The sequence below is a fragment of the Piliocolobus tephrosceles genome, chromosome 7 (genome assembly GCF_002776525.5).
Source record: "Piliocolobus tephrosceles isolate RC106 chromosome 7, ASM277652v3, whole genome shotgun sequence".
NCBI lineage: Eukaryota > Metazoa > Chordata > Mammalia > Primates > Cercopithecidae > Piliocolobus > Piliocolobus tephrosceles.
The window spans coordinates 128040543-128063319 of record NC_045440.1 but is presented as its reverse complement, the minus strand read 5'-3'; the positions used below and the strand labels follow the sequence as shown (position 1 = coordinate 128063319).

At 39.7% G+C, this 22777-nt stretch overlaps 2 protein-coding genes across 10 annotated transcripts in view; one reads left to right on the top strand and one right to left on the bottom strand.

Annotated features, from left to right (window-relative positions):
- TATDN1 (TatD DNase domain containing 1) overlaps positions 1-9027 on the top strand; it is a 37866-nt gene extending 28839 nt beyond the window's left edge. For all 9 annotated transcript variants that reach the window (XM_026454586.1, XM_026454588.2, XM_026454587.2 and 6 more), the window contains 3 exons: positions 1747-1817; positions 3645-3771; positions 8843-9027. In XM_026454586.1, the coding sequence (XP_026310371.1) occupies positions 1747-1817; positions 3645-3771; positions 8843-8945 (301 nt within the window). In that variant the 3' untranslated portion in view covers positions 8946-9027. The remainder of the gene's footprint in view (positions 1-1746; positions 1818-3644; positions 3772-8842) is intronic.
- A 598-nt stretch (positions 9028-9625) lies between these two features.
- Positions 9626-22681, bottom strand: RNF139 (ring finger protein 139). The gene is made up of 2 exons (XM_023224227.2): positions 22092-22681; positions 9626-11703 (listed from the first exon to the last, which is right to left on the bottom strand). The coding sequence occupies exons 1-2, from the start codon at positions 22270-22272 to the stop codon at positions 9890-9892; spliced, it is 1995 nt and encodes a 664-aa protein (XP_023079995.2). The 5' UTR covers positions 22273-22681; the 3' UTR covers positions 9626-9889.
- Between the last annotated feature and the right edge of the window lie 96 nt (positions 22682-22777).

Here is a 22777-nt window from a genome sequence, read left to right as displayed (position 1 = left end):
CTGTTAAACTGCAACACAGATAAAATCAGCAAAATCAAGACTAGGGCACTGCATGGGGTGAACAGCTTGGTTTCTTCAACAAATAAATTTGAAGGGAGAAAAGATGCAGGAGATTTTAATAGGTTGAGACTTTAGAAGACAATGACCAATTGCAATGTGTAGGCCTCTCATTTGTGTCCTAATTTAATCAAACTTAAAAAGAATGTATGCCTCTGAGACAACTGGAAATTTGAATACTAGAAGATTTGGGTTTTTCTTAAATATGATAATAGTATTGTGGTTGCATTTTTAAAAGAGAATCCTTATGCTCAGAGATACATGCTGAAACATCCTGAATTAAATGCTGAAATACTAGAACTGTACATTTCGAATTTCCGTTTAAAATAATACAGGAGAGAGTAGGGGTAAGTGGATGGAACAGGATTGTCCTGTGTTGATGATTGATGGGGCTGGGTGATAACTATATGAGAAGTCCATATTACCTAATTTAATGTATATCTTAAATGCTTTGTAATAACAAATGCTGAAATTAAAAATGCTACATAAGGAAGCAACCAAGATGTTCCTCAGGAGGTGAATGGATGAACTGTGGTATATCCAGTGGAATATCATTCAGTGTCAAAAGAAATGAACTATCAAGCATGAAAAACATGGGATTTTAATGTGTATTTCCAAGTGAAAGAAGGCAGCCTGAAAAAGACTACATACTGTATCGTTCAAACTGTGTGACAGTCTGGAAAAGGCAAAACTGTGGAGACGGTTCAAAGATAAGGGGTTAGAGGGAAGGAGGGATGAACAGGCAGACCACAGATTTTTAAGACCATGAAACTACTCAGTATGATACCACGATGGTAGATAGACGTAATTGCGTATTTGTCCAAACCCACAGAACACATGACACCAAGTGAACCCTAATGTAAACTGTAAACGGTGGGTTTTGGGTGACAATTTTGTGTCAAGGTAGGTTCATCAATGACAAACGTACCTACCATTACGGTGTGAAATTCTGAGAGTGGGGACATATGGTTGGGGAATCTCTATACTTTATATTGCTGTAAACCTAAAACTGCTCTAAAAAATTAATTTGTGGTTACAAAAATTGTTTTTTTAAAGTAATACGAGAGCAGTATTAGTTGTCATCACATTATATGCTACACCATCCCAAACCTCACTGCCACATTACAGGAAGCATTTATGTTTGCATTCATGGATCTTTGAGTCAGCTGGGTTTTGGCTGATAGAGGCTCAGGCAGCCATAGCAAGACTTGAGGCCAAAGCCAGATTCAAGGAGTAGAGTTCATCCTACAAAGAAACCATGGCAAGGGTGCAGATACATAATTCTGCTCAAGTAGAGTGAAGAATCTGTCTTGGGCTAAAAATGGAAAATTCAGGAAATGAATGTTAACAGCCTTAGGAGCACCTCTAAGTTATGCAAATTACTCAGAAGCAAATGAATTCTTTTTTAAAAAAGTTAAATTTTACTTAGACTGATACGGAATGCTATTGGAAACCCAACTAATAAGCATGGAAAATTGCATTCCTGGAAGACAGATAGGATTAAAATAGATCTTAATCTGGATTGTTGAAGTATGGTAGTATGCAAATACTTTCTGAAGTATACTGAAAACAAAATGTTATGGGGTTTTGGATTGGTCTTGTAGTACTTTAGACAAGTTGTGATATGAAAAAAGGTATTCGTTAATTGCTGCCTTTTAAAATATATGTATACACTTTTTTTTTTTTAAGTTCACTGAAAACTGAAGCTAATTTGGAAGTTTTGAAGTCAATTCCTAGTGAAAAATTAATGATCGAGACAGGTAAGTTTGTTTTCAGAACTTTGTTTCATATTAAACCATACCAAACAAAAAAGAAAAAGAAATTTGACTTCAAACTTTAAGTGGACAAGTATTTTAAAACAGCATGCTCAACCTCAACAATTATGCTTTCCAGAAGATCTTTGGGGGTTATTAATGGAAAAATATATGCAAATGATTTTTTTCAATTTTAGAAGTTTGCTATGTCTAAGCACTTAGAAAATGAGATGTTAGAATATAACTCAGGAGGGCTGGGTGTGGTGGCTCACGCCTGTAATCCCAGCACTTTGGGAGGCCAAGGTGGGTGGATCACGAGGTCAGATCGAGACCATCCTGGCTAACATGGAGAAACCCCGTCTCTAATAAAAATACAAAAAATTAGCCGGGCATGGTGGCAGACACCTGTAGTCCCAGCTACTCGGGAGGCTGAGGCAGGAGAATGGCATGAACCCAGGAGGTGGAGCTTGCAGTGAGCCGAGATTGTGCACTGCACTCCAGCCTGTGTGACAGAGCGAGACTCCATATCAAAAAAAAATATATATATATATATGTATGTGTAACTCAGGAGGTTGTAGTTACAAGTACATAAACAAGGGGCCTTGACTAAGCACATCACACTTCCAAGTTTCAAAATCTGTTCAGAATTTTGTTTACACAGTGTCTTTGTAATGGCTTAATTCTACAGCACTTTTTACAGTGCAACAATTTATATTGGTTTAGTATAAGAATTTTAGAATCTGTTGCCTCTTAAAACAAGGTGAGGCCGGGCACTGTGGCTCACACCTGTATTCCTAGCACTTTGGGAGGCCGAGGTGGGCGGATCACCTGAGGTCAGAAGTTCAAGACCAGCCTGACCAACATGGAGAAACCACATCTCTACTAAAAATACAAAATTATCTGGGCATGGTGGCACATGCCTGTAATCCCAGCTACTCAGGAGGCTGAGGCAGGAGAATTGCTTGAACCTGGAAGGCGGAGGTTGCGGTGAGCTGAAGATCGCGCCATTGCACTCCAACCTGGGCAACAACGGCAAAACTCCATCTCAAAAAAAAAAAAAAAAATTACAAAAAATTAGCTGGGCGTAGTGGCACATGCCTGTAGTCCCAGCTACTCAGGAGGCTGAGGCATGAGAACCATTTGAACCTGGGAGACAGAGGTTGCAATGAGCCAAGATTGCGCCACTGCACTCCACCCTTCGAGACAGTGAGACTCCATCTCAAAAAAATAATACATAAGGTAAAAAGCTAAAACTTCTATCTAAACCCTGTCAAGGCTGTCCTTATACCATGGACTTTAGGAAAATCAAGACTGAGCCTTTTTGGAGAAATCACGTTCATTTCCTTGGGCAGTCAGGAAAACAAAATGATTTGATTAAAAGTACGATGCTTGTAAAATGTGTAAACTATTGTAATTCTTTATTTAAAAATATTCAAAACCAGTTTCACATTCAGTAGAGATGGAAATTTGTTTAACTTATGCAAACCTCACTACATGCAGAGCAAAAAAGATTTTGAAAACTGAAAAAAAATCTGTTTAAATGTTTTCATGTTGTTATACAATTGTATTTAAGGTTTAGGTCTTTTTTTTAAAGCATGCTGCACACCAACAATGCTAGCAGAAAAAAAGAATAAAAGTGAGTTTTAGAAGGTATTTAAGATGCAATTCAAGATTTTGTGCTTTTCTTAGAACTGTTTTCTGTTGCAATAATTGTGCCATTTTGGAAGCTGAATCATGGTTTATCATTTAGAGGTTATGTATTAGTTCGATAATGGTCATAAAAAATTTTTTTAAATGTAAAGCCCTTAAGAGACACTTTCTTTGCTTAACTAGATGCACCTTGGTGTGGAGTCAAAAGTACACATGCTGGATCAAAATATATAAAAACTGCATTTCCTACCAAAAAGAAGTGGGAAAGTGGGCACTGCTTAAAAGAGAGAAATGAACCCTGCCATATAATGTGAGTATTTTGCTTTCATGGTCTTCAAAATCATTAGTCAACCACCAGATGCCACTTACAAAATGAACGCAAGGGACAGAATTAAAATTTTGCAAAATCCAAGTGAAGTTCAGGTTCAAGGCCACCATATTAATGCAGTGATTTGGAGGAATTTGCATACCTAGTTTAAGTCCCATTCTCACTGCAGCTTCCTGCTACTCTTTGGTAACAAGAAAGCCTTAGCAGAATATTTTGGATTTAAATGATTTGACAGCCGCTATAAATCTAAGAAATAACACATTTCTTTAAGCCTCAGAACAAAAGGATAAGTGATCTTAAGGACAAACCCCTTTTTCCAATCAAAGGGGGTGGGACTTCAGCACATTTTATTTCCTAAAAAAGCAGCAGATCAGAATCATCTGTTAAATTGTGATGTATAGCACAGGTGAAAAGAGGGGCTATTATCCATCTGTCAAAGAGCTGTAAAGGTAGCCAACAGGAAAAGTGGTTATATCATTTTAATGGGTACTTAATCCAATTTATTTTTTTGCACAGATAATTTAATCTAGATTATATCAGTCTTATATAATTTACCAGTTCAAACAATTGGGCATACTTATAACACATTCACAAAAACTCATTGGTACTGTGTCTTCATGAGGGGTAAAAAACAAAACAAAATAGATTGTTGCTTTTAAGACTATTCATTGCATATGCGCCATCTTTTTTTTTTTCAGTAGTTTTTAACAGGAAAATAGTATTAGAAGATAAGCCAGATCTAATATCCAGCAGGCAGAACAGTGAAGAATTACTCTATAAAAATGTTTGAAAGGTTCTTTTCCTTTATGAACATGCTTGAGCTGACAAAGACTTTAAAACTGAAGCAGCCAGGCAGGGTGGCCTACGCCTGTATCCCAGCTACTTGGGAAGACTGCTTGAGCTCAGGAGTTCAAGATCAGCTCAGGCAACATAGGGAGACCCCTGTCTCTAAAGAAGTAACAAAAATTTTAAAAAATAAAGAAATGTAAGTACTTGCAAATTCAGTGATGAAACAGTATTTCTAAATAATTCTTTTTTTTTTGGAGACCATCTTGCTCTGTTGCCCATGCTGAAGTGCAGTGGAGTGATCTCGGCTCACTGCAACCTCCGCCCCCCTGGGTTCAAGCAATTCTCCTGCCTCAACCTCCCAAGTAGCTGGAACTATAGGCACGTGCCACAACACCCAGTTAATTTTTGTATTTTTAGTAGAGACGGGGTTTTACCATGTTGGCCAGGCTGGTCTCAAACTCCTGACCTCAGCCTCTCAAAGTGCTAGGATTATAGGCATGAGCCACCACACCCAGCCAATTTTGGGGGGATCTAAGAGGACACTAGAGAAAAGAAACTGTTATTTTGCCAGCAGCCAGCTTACAGGAAGTAGTTGCCAACAGTGTATCCAAGTCAATTTTTTTCTATTTCTTTAATCTTATATAAGATTACAGCTGTTGACTTTAGCTATACATTTACAAGACAAAATTTCAAGGTGTTTTTAAATGTAGACTGTTTAAGAACTATGAAGGCTGGCCGGGCATGGTGGCTTACATCTGTAATCCCAGCACTTTGGGAGGCTGAAGCAGGCAGATCACCTGAGGTCAGGAGCTTGAGACCAGCCTGGCCAAGATGGTGAAATCCCATCTCTACTAAAAATACAAAATTAGCCAGGCATGGTGGCAGATGCCTGTAATCCCAGCTACTTGGGAGGCTGAGGCAGGAGAATCACTTGAACCCAGGAGGCGGAGGCTGCAGTAAGCAGAGACCGTGCCATTGCACTCCAGCCTGGGTGACAAGAGCGAAACTTCGTCTCAGAAGAAAAAAGAACTGTGAAGGCTTCGTGAATACCTGTTCTTCAGTTAGCTGCAGAGCTTAGGAAAATTTAGCATCTGCAAGCTGAAAAGATTTAAACCACATTTCAAAAATACACAATCCTCTGATCTACTGCTAATTATGAGTTGGCAAGTTAATTCCTACTTGCAAAGTCATTTTATCATCCTCCATTCTGTTAACAATTTTACATTCTAATTATGTTTATAGAGGTCTTTTAGATATAAATTGTTTGCAACAGATATTTTGGAGCCCCCGCCATATGTCAGGAAAGGTACAAGTTACTAAGGCTACACAGAAGAACCAAGACAGTTCCTGTCTATCCATCCACCAGATGAACAGGTACACTGTGCCTGGCACTTTAAGGCATTCAGTGAGTCAGGTGAGGATCCCTGCCCTCCTGGAGCAAATAAGCAGACAGAGTCCAAGATAGTAGTGCTGTTATACAAGTAGGAATATATGACCAAGACCATAGGGCACATCAGCTGTCTGCTTTGAGGGGAAACAGGAGAGAGCTATACCAAGGTGACATTTCAGTTGTTTACTAGGCGTGACTGGGAGTTAGGCCAGAGAAAGACAAACACCTGGAGCAAAGGCAGACTGCAGAAGGGCCTGGCTAATCCAGAGGAACAAGTGTGGCAGAAAATAGGATGCACAGGGTTAAGTGGAAGAAGTCAAGTCTGGGAAGGCAGAGTGAGCCCAGACTGTGAGGGCTCTTATATGCCAGGATTTTGCTTAGATTTTATCACTACCCAAAGGATTTTAAGCAGGACAGTGGCAATTTTTTTTTAAGCTATAACTGGTATCAGTATGGGGAGGGGCTGGAAAGGAAATAGTGGCAAGAATCACACAGATCTTGTAAGACTTTAAAAACCTTTGCCTAGCTGGGCTCAGTGGCTCACACCTGTAATCCTACCACTTTGGGAGGTGAGGCAGGCAGATCACTTGAGTTCAGGAGTTCAAAACCAGCCTGGCCAATGTAGAGAAGCTCTGTCTCTACTAAAAATACAAAAAAATAGCCGGGCATGGTGGTGGGTGCCTGTAATCCCAGCTACTTGGGAGGCTGAGGCAGGAGAATCACTTGAACCTGAGAGGCAGAGGTTGTAGTGAGCCAAGATCACACCACTGCACTCCAGCTTGGGCCACAGTGTGAGACTCTGTCTCAAAAAAAAAAAAAAAAAAGCAAAACCTGTGCCTAGTATAAAAGTGCCACACTAAACAAAAGCTACTAAATTCTCAGGGACGTTAAACAACTTTATATTCATTTTGGAGTAACTGCAGCTTTGACCACTGAAGATGTATGGAAACAGCATGGCTTGGCTACAGAAGGGTTATTCAAAGATTTCCATAAACTGCATTATCAAATAGTAAAATAGGATGTCCTAAGCTCCAATAGATTTCCTTTTTTTTTTTTGTTTGGAGACAGTCTCTCGCTCTGTTGCCCAAGCTGGAGTGCAGTGGCACAATCTCAGCTCACTGCAACCTCCACCTCCCAGGTTCAAGCAGTTCTGCCTCAGCCTCCTGAGTAGGTGGGACTATAGCGTCCACCACTACGCCTGGCTAATTTTTTGTGTTTCAGTAGAAATAGGGTTTCACTGTGTTGCCCAGACTGATCTTGAACTCTTGAGCTCAGTCTGCCCGCCTTGGCCTCCCAAAGTGCTGTGATTACAGGCGTGAGCCACCACACCCGGCCCAATAGATTTCTTATAAATTAATTTCAATAAAATTAATTTGCTATGCAATATAATCTTAGCAAAGCTGCTGTGACCTTCAAAACTGTGTCAGCAGCAGCACTAATCAAGAGTTCCAATTCTGAGAAGTGCATACAGAGGGAATTTGGTAGTTTCCTAAGAAAAATGGATTTTCACTGTCTTAATTTAAATGTTAATAGATTTGCTTTTAGCATATCTTGACTGTCAGATAAAAATTCAGCATGTTTGCTTAGTATAAACATCAAGCAAGGCTTTTGAAAGTCACTATTACAAAACAATTTTTTAAATTCCCATTAATCTTAGATCTCCATCCTTAATTCCTTTAGGTGTTAACATTTAAGATACCCACTAAGGGAACAAAAAGCTTAGGCAAAGAATATTTAAATGTTCAATTTTGACTTTAGAACTTTCCAGTTCAGTATTTAAAATGTTATATATAATAATATTGCTAGGAGACACTATGGATCATCATTATTGTAAGCACAGAAACTGAAAAGACGCACCCAGGCGCCCTGGCTCACGCCTGAAATCCCAGCACTTTGGGAGACCCAGGCGGGTGGATCACGAGGTCAGGAGTTCAAGACCAGCCTGGCCAACATGGTGAAACCTTATCTCTACCAAAAATACAAAAATTAGCTGGGTGTGATGGCAGGCGCCTGTAATCCCATCTACTCAGGAGGCTGAGGCAGGAGAATCACTTTAACCCGGGCGGCAGAGGTTGCCGTGAGCTAAGATCGCGCCACTGCACTCCAGCCTGAGCGACAGAGTAAGACTCCATCTCAAAAAAGAAAAATAAAAAGAAAAAGGAAGCAAAGAAAGGGAAGGGGGAGGGAAGGGAAGGGAAGAAAGAGAGAGAGAAAGAAAAAAAGAAAGAAAGAAAGAAACTGATGGACACCTGGACTTCTCTCTCTCGCAGGGGTAGAGGCACAGAAAGCCCTCCCCGTCAATAACCACACATTTTTCCAAGTAAATATTACTTTTGCAGCAACCTAATACCTTCATTTGCTGTCTCTCAAGGACTAGTTCTCTAGCAGTGGCTTTCCAACTGTGGCCGCTGTCCCCCAGTACAGATTACATTGTGACTCAGGACGAACATACATAATAAAATGAAACAAAAAATGGAACAGTACTTACCCATATTAAGTACAATGTACTTGTCAATGTTTGAAATACTCATCATGACCCACTAATGAACATGCTATGACTCACAATTGAAAAGGACTCTTCATTTCCACTCAGTTAATGCCAGAAGTGGTGTACATAATACAGATGTCTGCTTTAATAATTTACTTGAACCTGGTTCTTAGCTCTAGTTATATGCAGACAGTTCATAAATCTGTTTGTAGTTACTGGCAGTAAGTTTTTCTGTTGATGCTGCTGAAAAACTTAATAACTGTTAAGCTTTATTCTATTAAAGGTGCTCTATCTAATATTTTCCTTTGTGTGGAAAATTATTGTATAGCTTTAAAACATAATGTATACTTGGAGATTTAACCATTTTTGTTTTTGTTTTGTTTTAGTCAAATATTGGAGATAATGTCAGCAGTGAGAGATGAGGATCCACTGGAATTAGCCAATACACTATACAACAATACTATTAAAGTATTTTTTCCTGGAATATAATTGGTATATGTCTTCCACTTTCCATCATGTATGTAAAATTTCATAGTAAAACTTACTGATAGTTTCAATAAAGAAATTATCTCCAAGTTGTCTAAAGAAATACTATATATTGGTACACACCATTCCCCACCATTCCCCTTCTTCTCATAAAATCAGATCAGGATGTTTTTATATCATTGAGTACCTTAGTTTAAAACAATAATAATAATAAACTATTTTTGTTCTGTAATATCTCCAAAAGAATGAAAGGACAATTTTATGACAATACTGCAGACACAGAATGGCTAACAAATATACCAATTTTACATAAAAAACATTTAGCACATTCTGGTTTATATCAAAGTTTAGTTGATACAGTTTATTTCTCAACCCTAAGTCTCTGAATCATGACTTTCAAACTCAGCTCCATTACACTGCTACTCAAGTTTCAAAAAAGTTCCTCAGTTGCTTCTGGCAGGCCTTTTCTTTAGTTTTAAAATACTCTCTCATGTCCCTTATCCTCTGGTCTATTATTTTATTTCCTTGACTTTAATGTGGTTTCCTGATTTGCATTTTCATTCTCCCACCCATTCTCAAGAAAAACTGAGGTCCAAAGTTAGATACGTTATATGATTTCATTGAAGAATCTTTGGCACAGTTGACGCACCATATGATCATTACAGCTATTAAAAAGCTTTTTGTTCAAATTTTGTCATAAAAATGTGAAAACATTTTATTCTATGTACAATAATGTACACAAATTTAAACAGGTCACCAAAGAGACCAGAAGTAATTAAAGAGGTATATTTACAGTAGCACATCACAGTAAACGGAAAACCATTCACAGATTCAACATTGATACTGTTTTTGTGCTTGGTTACACACTGAAGGTGAAGGGTATCACTCCATTTTGGATGAACTGAATTTTAAACAAATACCTCAATGATTAATAAATGCTATTTTCATCAGTCAGTATCATCATTAAATTCTTCAGCTGCTGCGCCTGTGTGCTGAATCACTCCATTTCTTTCTCTTTGAACATCATCATCACAATCTGTACTGTCATCTTCGTTCACTTCTCTGTCAGACTCAGCAGCAGCTTCTCTTACAGCTTCCTCTGGATTTTCATTGGGTGGAATAAATCCATTGTTGTTAGATACATTTGAATTATCCTTGATATCATCTTCGATGTATACTTTCTGATGGCACATTGGACAAGTATCTTGAATGTACAACCATTTCCGAAGGCAAAGTGCATGGAAATAATGATTACATGGTGTAATACGAGCAGATGTTGTAAACTCATGATAGCAGATTGCACATACATCATTTATTTCTTGTAAGCGGCTCCCTTTTATTTCAGGAAGTGAATTAATTTTCTTCACAGCAGTCCTACGATTCATGAATGTCTTCCAGCCATTTTTGGCTTGTAAGTAGATGTTAAAATATGCATGTAGGCACATCATAAAAGCCCGAATTTTACTTCCTGACTCAAACATCATAGTGTAAGCCCCATTTCCAAACATTACAACTCCAAATATAAATTCAATAATACTGCCTGTTGAACGAACGTAGTAGACATAATCGTCAAGCTTTTCCCAGAGGACATTATAGTAGCCATCAATCATGAATAATGTATAAACAGTGAGAGAAACAATTACTTTTAAGCACAGTTCCACACAAAATGCTGTAACTGCAAACAACCATGTATTTAGTGCATAGTGATGCCAAAGAACATAACTGAGTAAGACAGGAAGAATAAACAGGCAAGCAGAGACAAACAGCACAGGAAAATGTCTACGAAAAGATGACACATGAGAGGCACTGAGAGACATTAATACAGGGTCTGTCATTCCATGGATGAAATGCAGGACTGCAGTTAATAAAAGGCACATGTTTCTACTTAAGCGAATAAGTCTCTCTTCTGGTCTTAGCCCACTTAACCCAGTCTGAAGAGCCAAAATAAAAAATAAAACAGGTGCAACAAAGCCAAGCCGCCTGTCATCTTCCTCAGTTGATCCAATAAAAGCCAATATTCCAAGCCCCAAGTAATGGGCTACTGAGGAAATTACAGCACTCATGCCCAGTACAGTTAGTGTAGAATCACATCCACTAATTATAAGATTGCAAATGAGGTCCCAAAAGTCATCCCAAGAAATAAAGAAGGAATCAGTTTCATTTGCCATCCTTAAGATGTACATTAACACTGTAGCCTGAGCTGTAACTCTTGTTAGCCAAAAGACTCGCAGTATGTCTGGGAAACGAATCCTCTTCCATGTGTCCTCCATCAATAACTGTAATCCATAAATTCGATACATGTGCCTCACTAAAAGATAAACGTATCGTGTGGAATAATAAAACCACTTCAGTTTCACTGCCAATACAAGCACTGTATTTAATGTGAGAATCAAGGAAGAAGTAAACACTAAAGTCTCTCTGATGTGTAATGGTAGCTCTGTGATTAAGCCTATTACAGGAACCAAGAGATCCAAAATAATTAATTGTGAATAGATGGAATGAATCTGGAGTAGTGTAATGTATCCAATTCCAAACGTTAGCTGTAGAACGATAAGTGCCATCCACAGCGAGGGACCTTTTCGAGGAAGCAGCTCAATTCCAAAAGCTGATGTGTTGTAGGCACCATAGAAGTCAATGTGCAAAGAAGCATAATAATTCACCAACACTGAAGTTGCAGCTAATAGAAAGGCTGAGCTGTACGTGTAAAACTTGAAAAGTGATCGTTGTGACAAGATCAGAACAATACTGGATACAAATATACCTAAAAAAAAGAAAGAAAAAGTCATTTGAATGAAGTATTTGTAAGAATGTTTCCCCACTAATAGTTATGATATTCTTTAGTTAGGAAATATGAATATTTTCAGTTATGAACATTAAGCCTCAAGACGATTTAGGCTTAAAGGGCAATAAAGGTTTTGTAAAGTCAGAGTTCAGGAGGACAGACCAAACATAATAGATTATTCTTTAAAATTTCATTCCTTACTTTCTAATTTCCAAAGTATTTCAAGTAACACTGTATATATGTCCAAGGCACCAAATTACTAAAGTATCTCCTCAAGATGAATGTGTAGAGGTACATACATTTTAACAAGTTTTAAAACTCAAAAGAATATGTCCTTTATCATTTCATAATCATTAAAATTAAGATAATTTTAAAAATTGGGTTAAAAATAACCCAAATGGAAAACATTTGTTCCTATTAAGTTTTAGATTCATTTATTATTGATTCATTGAGACAGAGTCTCACTCCATTGCCCAAGCTGGACACTGGTGCAATCTCAGCTCACTGCAACCTCTGCCTCCCAGACTCAAGCAATTCTCCTGCCTCAGCCTCCCAAGTAGCTGGGATTACAGGCACCTGCCACCACGCCCAGCTAATTTTTGTATTTTTAGTAGAGACAGGGTTTCACCATGTTGGCCAGACTGGTCTCTAACTCCTGACCTCAAGTGATCCGACCGCCTTGCCTCCCAAAGTGCTGGGATTACAGGCGTGAGCCACCGCGCCCAGCCGAGTTTTAGATTTTTTTTTTTTAAAGCATTCTTTAGGAAATCAAGTTCAAGTTTTATACTTCCACCTAATTCCTCCTTTTCTTCAAACTGTGAACTCATGCCAACTCTTATTTCCTACTCCTTAACTCTGAGCATTCTCCAAAGGATCCAAAATTCAGTTTTTCTTTCCTCCTACATAGTTTCCTTCAGACTTAGAAACACCCTCCAAGTTCCCTTTTTCCTGTACAATGCTGAATCTGTTTCTTAAAATAGTCATCTTTTTATTGTTCTTCACATTACAAAAGTAACACTCAGAAAACTAAGACATGTTTTTAGAAAATGATAATTCTCCTTCCCCCACTCCATAGACACCATCTTTCTTTGTACTCTGACAGAAATGCACATTTTAAGTAGGATTACAATCAACACATTATTATCCAAGGTTTCAACAATGGGAATGTCATCTGAATACTCACCTGCTTTTCACTCCTACATTACAACTGCAAATTTCCAAAGTTCTGAAACTCAACTTGCCTTAACCTAGAATCAGCTTTTCCTTGTGATTTGCTATTTCAGTTGAAGGTACCATTATTGTTCTCTTAGAGATACTCCCAACCCAGCCCCACATGCTCAAACTTTGCCAATTAGTTGCCAAATTCTTCTAACACCTCTATCTCCCTTTTCTGTGACACCAATTAGCCTGTCTCAAAAAAACCCTCATCTTGTCTAAATCCATCTACAAGCCATCACCAAATTGCCTTTCTTCATTCCTCTGCTCAAAATACTTCAGCGGCTCTGAAATTACTATCAACTAAAATCTACATTCTTGCTCCTGGCATTCAAGGATCCAATTTGCTTTACAGTAATATTCCTCCTAACGCACACACACATCAATGCTCCAGACTTGGTTCCCCAAACACATTCCTTTCTCCACTATAGCTACAGCAGTGTTTACATTCTCTTTGCTTGGAATGATGTCCCCACCAACTTCCCAATCCCTGACTGTTCAAATCCTACTTATCCTAGAAACCTACTTTCTTTGATAGAAACTGTTCTTTCAGCATACCTGCAGAACTCAGTGAAACACTTAACACTCATATACCACCTGATACTGTAGTCTGCAGTTATCTAAGCATAATCTACCCTATTATACATGTATCTGTAACAGAAAGCAAGGATCCTACCCTGTCCATCTATGGATCCTACAATATTTTGTATAAAATAAGTACAATTAGTATTCATTGTACTTATTGGGACATTGGGAATGACACTGAGAATGTCTGTCACTTCTGGATGTTTTTAAAGGCAATGACAAAATATAGCCTGCTTGAAAAATAAAATCTATGAAAAAGACAATGAGAAACCACACCCTGGAGTACAGAAAAAGTGACAAACTCCAAGTTAAAAATCCATCTTGGCTGGGCGCGGTGGCTTACACCAGTAATCCCAGCACTTTGGAGGCTGAGGCGGGTGGTGGATCACTTGAGGCCAGAAGTTCAAGACCATGTCAACGTGGTGAAACCTTGTCTTTACCAAAAATATAAAAATTTGCAAGGTGTGGTGGCACATGCCTGTACTCCCAGCTACTCAGGGCGTTGAGGTGGGAGAATCGCTTGAACCTAGGAGGCAGAAGTTGCAGAGAGCTGAGATCACACCACTGCACGCCACAGCCTGGGTGACAGAGGGAGACCCCGTCTCAAAAAAATACATAAATATTAAATAAAATAAAAATCCATCTATCCACCTTATTTCAGCAGGTAATCAAGACACTGCATATTATTACAGTGGACGCATTTCACAATCCATTGCACATATAGGCAAGGGCTAGTTCCTTTAAGTGATGACTCTGTCCAGGGATTTAAAATGTATTCTGTGCCAAAGTGTCAAGTCATTTGTGAAAAGGAAAACAAAAGGACACAATAAAGTAGAAGACATATAATAAACCTCTAAATGCAAACCACCTGATTCCCCAAGCACATCGGCCACTAATCATCTCCCAAAGAGTTGTGAGCTCAGAAGAAGCTCTTTTAACAGGAAATATGTATTTTTTTTTTTAATGGAGTTTTACTCTTGTTGCCCAGGCTGGAGTGCAATGGCGTGATCTCGGCTCACTGCAACCTCTGCCTCCCAGGTTCAAGCGATTCTCCTGCCTCAGCCTCCCGAGTAGCTGGGATTATAGGCATGTACCACCATGCCCAGCTAATTTGGCATTTTCAATAGAGGCAGGGTTTCTCCACGTTGGTCAGGTTAGTCTGGAACTCCTGACCTCAGGTGATCCGCCCGCCTCGGCCTCCCATAGTGCTGGGATTATAGGCGTGAGCCACTGTGCCCCGCCCAGAAAATATTTTTTTTATTAGAAACTTCTTCCACGGAAGGTAACAAGGAAATGGAATTAATTCAGCCTACCAGATGCCATATGTAATCTTACATTCTCTACATGGAAAACGACCTTATTTTCCTGAGACAAAACTTCAGAAACTTTAAAACAAATCTTCTAAGTTGGGTCAAAACCAAAACAAAGAAACTCTAGTTCTACTTTATGCCACTTAGAGGGGAGAAAGTCCAGCAGGAACTGTAAATTATTTTGGTCAACTTGCTATCACAAAGTAGTAAATTAATCTTCAGTAACAATTCATGAGCTTTGCTATAATTTTATAACAATGTTTTAAAATTCTAATAACTTTTTTCCTGAAGTTTTTTTTACCACACACAAATGAAGAAATGATTTGGGTTTTAGAAACATTTCTAGTGAGAAAGTACCATTGTGCTTTATGCAAATGTATCAAAGAAAAAAGGGGAAGGCATCAAATAGACAAATAATGTAGTAAGACTACAACCTCAAAATTTGGATGTGTCCCAGCAAGTAACAATCTGACAATACTCCATCCTGATTAAAATCACACTCCCCAAGATGTAACGGTGAGTTAACATTTCAAGAACAGTACACGTTTTAATTCCTACCCAAAGTTTGTAGGTATATGGGGTTCACAGATTTTCCTTTTATATTCACGTTCCTACTTATGGAGTTTGGGAAGAATCTGCTCTCATTTTAAAAGCAAACATCCCAAGTAATAAGTCTCCAAAGTAATCATCTTTCTCATGGCCTTTGCAGAATAATATCAAAGTTTCAGTGCATTTTTACATTAGATATGAAACACTTTCTTGGTATTTACACTGTAGATCTAAGAAAATATAAAAGTCCAGAGACAGTTTCTCATTAGGATTTGGAAGTGACTTGCACAAGTAATCAAGGCTGTATATAAATGCTGCTTCATAAAAAATTAAAAGAGAACAGAATTTACTGAAATCACAACTCACGAGATCCCAGTCCAATTCTCCTGTGATTAAGAGAGTTCACTAGAATTTTCAAGGTAGTCAAAAAGAGGCAGGTATCCAAATCAATTCAGGAACTTTGAAAATATATGAACTCAACTCATGAAAGTTCAGGCCTTCTCAATTTGGATTACCAAAAACAGGCAAATAAAAACAAAGGAAAAAATAAAAAAACTTACTATACATGTTACATAACAAAGTGTTTCACTCTTTTATGTGTAAAGTCTATTCATACCCTTACCCTCTTTCGGAAACTTATGACTAAAAATCAGGGTACAAAACATAATATTTACAATTCTCCAAGTACCCGAAATACCTTTAAAACAAAAAGCAACTTGTGGAAAAACATTTCAATACCTGACAGAATAATATGGAAAAGCACAGAAATAAATATTACTACCACCTTACTCCCAAGGGAGCCTTCTGCAATGAAGTTTACAACAAAGTGTCTTGAATGTTGTTAATCTGTTGGCATACTTGATAAATTATAAAGAAAAAATTTCTATTGGATTCTTTTTTTAGGTAAAAAAAAAAAATGGTATTCTAAGTAGTAATAACACAAAATTAAACTTTTGCTTTCAACCTAAAATTATAACAAGTGTGCTTTTATCAAAAGTATATGAACATGGATTTTAAAAAGCCAAACCCTACAGAGAGGTGTTAAATGAAGAGTTAAAGCAAGTTTTTCTAGTTTGTCTTTCCCATCTGTGATATCATAAAAAAAAAAAATTAATATTTGGTCTTTATCCCATTTTCTGACATAGCTTCTAAAATCCTTGGAATCTCTGGAGTGATGACTGTTTTGTACAATAATCAGATGAATGGTGCCTGGGGGCCCCTAGATAGCTTCAGGATGGGGGCTAGGTAGCCAGGAGAATCAACCCAGTGATTAAGGGTTATACCTTTGATTCCTACCCCCAGCCCCCACTTTTGGGGAGGGGAAAGAAGCTGAAGCTTGAGTCCATAAACCAATGACTAGTGATTTACTCAATCATGCCTATTTAAGGAAGCTTCCATAAAAACCCAAAAGGACTGAGTTCTGTGAGCTCTCAGCTGAACACTGAGGCTCCACGCCCCTTCTCCCCTTCTCTCCTTTGCCTCACTTAGTACATCTCCTTCCATCTGGTTAATTCATCTGTGTCCTTTGTAATTGCCTTTATAATAAATGGGTAAATGTAAGTATAGTAGTTCCCCTTTACCCGAGATTTCACTTTCTTTTTTTTTAGTGAGGGAGTCTCGCTCTGTCGCCCAGGCTGGAGTGCAGTGGTGCGATCTTTTGATTAACATAGGTTTTTAACCTCAATATCATTCAGTTTATCAATCTTCATTATGTATTTGCTTTTATATATTTTTACGGAATTTCTTCCTTAATCTAAGATTGGAAAAATAAGATATTCCATATTTTTTCTAAAAATTTAAAGTTCTTCATTTCATATTTACATATACATCTAGGTAAGAAAACACTTAGAAATGACTATTTTTTAAGAGACAGGGTCTTGCTCTGTCACCCAGGCTGGAGTGCAGTTATGCAATCATAGCTCACTGCAGCCTTCAACTCCTGGGCCCAAGCGATCTTCTCACCCCAGCCTCCTGAGTAGATAGGACTACAGGCGCCCACTGCCAAGTATGGCTATTTTTTTAAACTTTTATTTTTGCAGAGACAGGGTCTCACTACACTGCCCCGTCTAGAAGTGACTGTTTATATATTGACATGAGGTAGACATCTAGTATAATTTATTTCCAAAGGTGTAACAAAATGATCATTAATTCAACAGTCCATGTTTACCTCAATGTACTTCAATTCTCTCTCTGAAACACATTATATCTATATATACATTTGTGTCTGTTTCTGAGCTATGTACTTAATTATAAATAAGGCTAAGTACTAATCTATTTGTCTATCTCAGTGGTTCTCAACCAGGATTTGGCAATATCTAGAGACAGCTCTGGCTGTCACACTGGGTTGTGGGGGTGCAAGGTGCTCCTGCATCTAATGGGCAGGGGATAGGGACGCTGCTAAAAATCTTACAGTGCATTCAGAAGAGCTCCCATCCGCAAACAAAGAATTATCCTGTCCAAAATGTCAATATTGCCACTGTTGAGAAATCTCTGTCTATTCCTCTGCTAGTTTATAATTACTTCGGCTTTGTTTTTTCACTTCATAGGTTTTCTGAGGTCTTTTTCGGCACCAAAAAAGCTATCTCATTCCTTTCAAGAACTTTATTGCATGGCTGGACCTAATACAATGAACAGATTTGTATCAATACATATTTAGATTAAGTTTGTTGCTTTGTTATTTCCAGTAGTGTTTGCCCATAGTCCTTTTGTACAACTAAATCTCTAGGCCAATTCCCTAGAATTGAAATTGTGAATCCAAAGTTGTACGAGCCAGGCATCCCAGCTACTCGGGAGGCTGAGGCAGGAAAATCACTTGAACCTGGGAGGTGGAGGTTGCAGTGAGCCGAGATTACGCCACTGCACTCCAGCCTTGGTGACAGAGCGAGACTCTGTCTCTAAAACAAAACAAACAAAAAGTCAGTTGTAAATGACAGTTGATAGTTCCAAATGGTTTTACACTGAAATTAACAGTTTTCTGGGCCGGGCACGGTGGCTCACGCCTGTAATCCCAGCACTTTGGGAGACCGAGGAGGGTACATCACCTGAGGTCGGGAGTTGAAGACCAAACTGACCAACATGGAGAAACCCCGTCTCTACTAAAATTAGGAAAAAAAAATCAGCCAGGGGTGGTGGCGCTTGCCTGTAATCCCAGCTACTTGGGAGGCTGAGGCCGGAGAATCGCCCGAACCGGGGAGGCGGAGGTTGTGATGAGCGCAGATCGCGCCATTGCACTCCGGCCTGGGCAACAAGAGTGAAAGTCCGTCTCAAAAAAAAAAAAAAGAGTCTTCCAAAATTGTATAAATTTACCTATTTCAAAAATGTAAATGCCTTTGCAAAACTATTCAAACTTTGAACTTTTCACCAATCTGATAAATTTTTTTTGACTTTTTTTTTTTTTTTTTTTTTTTTTTTTAGACAGTCTCGCTGTATCGCCCAGGCTGGAGTGCAGTGGCGCGATCTTGGCTCACTGCAACCTCCACCTCCCTGGTTCAAGTGATTCTCGTGCCTCAGCCTCCAGAGTAGCTGGGACTACCGGCAGGAGTCACTGCGACCGACTAATTTTTTGGTAGACACGGGTTGCGCCATTTGGCCAGGCTGGTGTCAAACTCCTGGTCTCAAGCGATCTGCCCGCCTCGGCCTCCCAAAGTGCTGGGATTACAGGTGTGATCCACCATACCTCGTCTTGACTGTATTTAATTATAAGTAAGGCTAAGTCCTTTTTTTCCCCCCATAAAATCAAGCTCCTGCAGGAAGGGCTAAATACTTTTTCTCTTGCTTATTGAATATCTGCATTTTGTTAATTGTGAATTGCTTGTCTTAGGGATTTTCCTAAGGGAGTATAAGTTTTTGCTTGTTTTTTTTTTTTTTTAGACAGTCTCACTCTGTCGCCAGGCTGGAGTGCAGTAGTGCGATCTCGGCTCACTGCAACTTGCAACTCCCTGGTTCAAGTGATTCTCCTGCCTCAACTTCCCTGGCAGAGTAAAACACTTACTAGAACGTGAATCACTTATGATACAAGTATTTTCTCTCAGTTTGTCATTTAAGGATTTTTAAAGTTTGCCATAAAGAAACTTTTCATTTTTATGTACTGAAATTTATCAGCTTTTTCGTTGGATCTTCTGGGTTTGCTGTTATGTTTAAAGACTTTTCCCACCTCAATGAATTATCACCATGAGTAATACTATTAAACTCCTAGGCTTGCATTTTCTGCCTTGGTTAAAAATTTAAATTTGTTAACTCAGCATTATGTTGCTCTGGGTTGAGTTTCATTTAGTATTTAACATCCCTTAAGACATGGCTTTATGTTCTTAAATATTCTATATATTGTCATAGAATTTTATTTGGATCTCCAAAAGGAGTTGCTTTATTTTCCAACCGGTTGAAATCTCAAATTAGTTTTGGTATCAAATGAAGGTACAGTTGTAGCACCACTTTGTAGGTAGACGGGAGTAAATACTTCTACCACCATACATAAAACTGGTAATGCTTTTTACTTAGAGATAGATTTCCATTTTTACACATTAATTTTAAAGAAAATGGTGAGGTTGACAAGTGGTAAGACTTATACACAGTACTACTGAGAAGTCTACAACTACAAAAAAACTAACAAGGCAGAACGATTAATATCAACTATCCATTGGCATATTTTACACATAAACCTGTGTCTTTTAGTAACATATAATTTTTTAGCACCAAAACCAGTTTTTTCATTCTTATCCTCACAAATGTGAAAAATTAGCATAATTACATGACACAATATAAGAAGAGTCAGATGATAGATTTGAAAAATATTTCGTATTTCTCAAAGTCTGATCCAGAGATTCTGGGATCAAAATTTTCAAATAAACAGCACCAATACTTTGCTGATGATTTCAAAAGACCAAAATATCTAACAAAATATGGTATTAAATGAAGCATTAAAATAGTTTTATTGTCTTTAACACCCTATGAAACAGATGTCATCATTGTCCATTTTTTTAAAAGGTAAAAATAAGAAACCAAAGCACTGAGCAGTCGCCTTAAGTCACGCTCTTCTTTAAACTGTCAAACACAAACTTCCAAGACTTATTACAAAAGAAGCATGGCTAGTACAAGGAAAATACCAGATTACTTTGTTCAATGTTCTTAAACTACAAATTATTTAATTAAAGAAAATACTTCTTTTCCTTGAAGCTGCCTACCCTGAAGCTCAACAGAGTATTGCATTAAAGCACCAGGTCCCAAAGGGATTCTCAGAGAATCTGCAGTCATCATGCTGTAAGAATATTCAAAGCAGTCACTACACTATTTCTGGCTGAATATGCAGAATCCTCTCAAACAGAGCCCAATTTTTAACACAAATTGTGGTGGTGGTACACGTTAGCCGTGGCAAGTAGGAGCGGCTGGAATCAGGTAGCCGGTGGGTTACAAGCAGCTTGAGCTGAACATCACGTTCACATCTTTAGTTTTAAGATCTAGCATATGATCATTACTATAGCATTCTGTATCTGGACTGCAGCTGTTAGTGAGAAAAGTAAACCATACTTAATGTCAAAAGATTTTTAAGCCCCAGGCTCTGGCAACCACTTACCGGCTGCCTACCAAGAGCAACACTTAACCTCTATGACCCTGTTTCCTGGTTTGTAAAATGAGAATACCACCGCCCACCTCTGGGGGATGTTTGAAGGTTAGGTTAGATAATACCAGTGAAAATGCTTTGCAAAAGGAAAGTACCAGAGAAATGTAAAATATGGCTATTTATTGCTAGGAACAAAATTCGGCCTTTATTGCCACTCCTCTTTTGAAGGAATAAAGCAACAGATGGCTTGTAATTCAGAAAGGCTTGGTAAAGACCTCACCCTCAGTCTGCCCTCAGCAACACTTCAAAAGCACTAGCCTACTTAAGACCGATCACCAGAATGACCTCATCAACAAAAATTGCCAAGTTGCAATTACTTGAAAAATTATTTTACGCATAAACGCATCTCACTCTGATGATGTAAGTGAAGACGGAGAGGAAGAAATGAAATATAAGATACTTTTAACACTCCATCCATACGAAACAAAGAATGATTTTCAGAAGTTTCTTTGGCAAATGTCTCATCACTTTTTACAGTCATCTTCAATACCTTCTCGTTTATTCATGGAAAATTTTAGGACTCGATTTAAGCATCGCGCTTTCATGAGAATTTTTGGTAATGGTTTCAAGGTCTGACATTCGAAACTCTGTCTCCTTCGCTTGGATGTCATTTACTGCAGACACTTCACGATCCTGTGGACCCTTGGGTGCAGCAGAAGTGACAACATACAAGTACTCTGCATTTTGTAATAAACGGAAACTGAGGCCCACGCCTTGGCAGCAGTCCAAGGTCACACACGACAAGACTGGGATACAGTTGTTTTTTCGAAGGCTGTCGCATAGGACGCGGTAAGCCAGTACTCATTTCCCAAGAGAAACGGGCAAAGAGCTGCATGCTCACGCATCCTTGCTTTCTTCCCCCCTCACTGAGGTACAACACTGAGTCCTCGCTAGGGGGACCGCTCCGCTGTCAACTCAGACAAGTATCATCTCCTTCCCCCTCCCACCCCGTAAAGACGATCCTTTCAGGGATGAAACTGTAGTTCCCAAAGACACATACTCGACCCACGGCCTCGCACGCCTGCCCGCTCCTCGGGGCACATCTCGGCCCGCAGAGCGGTCCCGAGACGCAGGGTACCCTGTTCCCTTACCAAGGAGCCGGAGGAAGATCTGGAGCACGATGCAGAACCGGCTTTGGCTGGAATCGGGGTAGGAGTTGAAGATGGCGTCGATGATGTAAAGGCAGGGCACCCGGAGCGCCACCTCGAGCGCCGCCCAGACCTGCTGATGGGCCATCCGCACCTGCTGCTGCGGGGGCCCCACCGCCGCCATGAGCCGCTGCCACACCGGGGCTGGGCGGGCCGGGCAGGGCCACGCGGGGCAGGGCCCGGGGCCGCGGCCGGGGGCGGGGGCTAAGGCGGGCAACTCCGCCCCTGCCTTCCTTCCTCTCCTGTCTCTCTCACGGCCCGCCCCGCCGCCCGCTCGCGTCCCTCGAGGTGGAGCAGGCGGCGGAGGCAGCGACGGCCGAGAGGGCTGCGGCGGCGGCTCCCCAGGAGGTCTCTGGGTGTCGGTGTTTCCGGCAGGCTAAGGTCTGACTCCTCCTCCCTCCACCGCCTCCCCCGCCCGCGGAGCCACCATCTTGACCTCGCCCGCTGGCCTCTGCAGTTGCTGCTGTGGCGAGGCCCGGCGGCTGCCCAGTCAAGCGAACCGCAGAGTCCGCGCCCACTGCCTGCGTCATAATCCAGCGCTAGGGACGGTCACCACGTCGTCATCACGCAGGGTTGCCATGGTTTCCGCCCATCTCCCCCCCCCCCCCCCCCCCCCCCCCCCCCCCCCC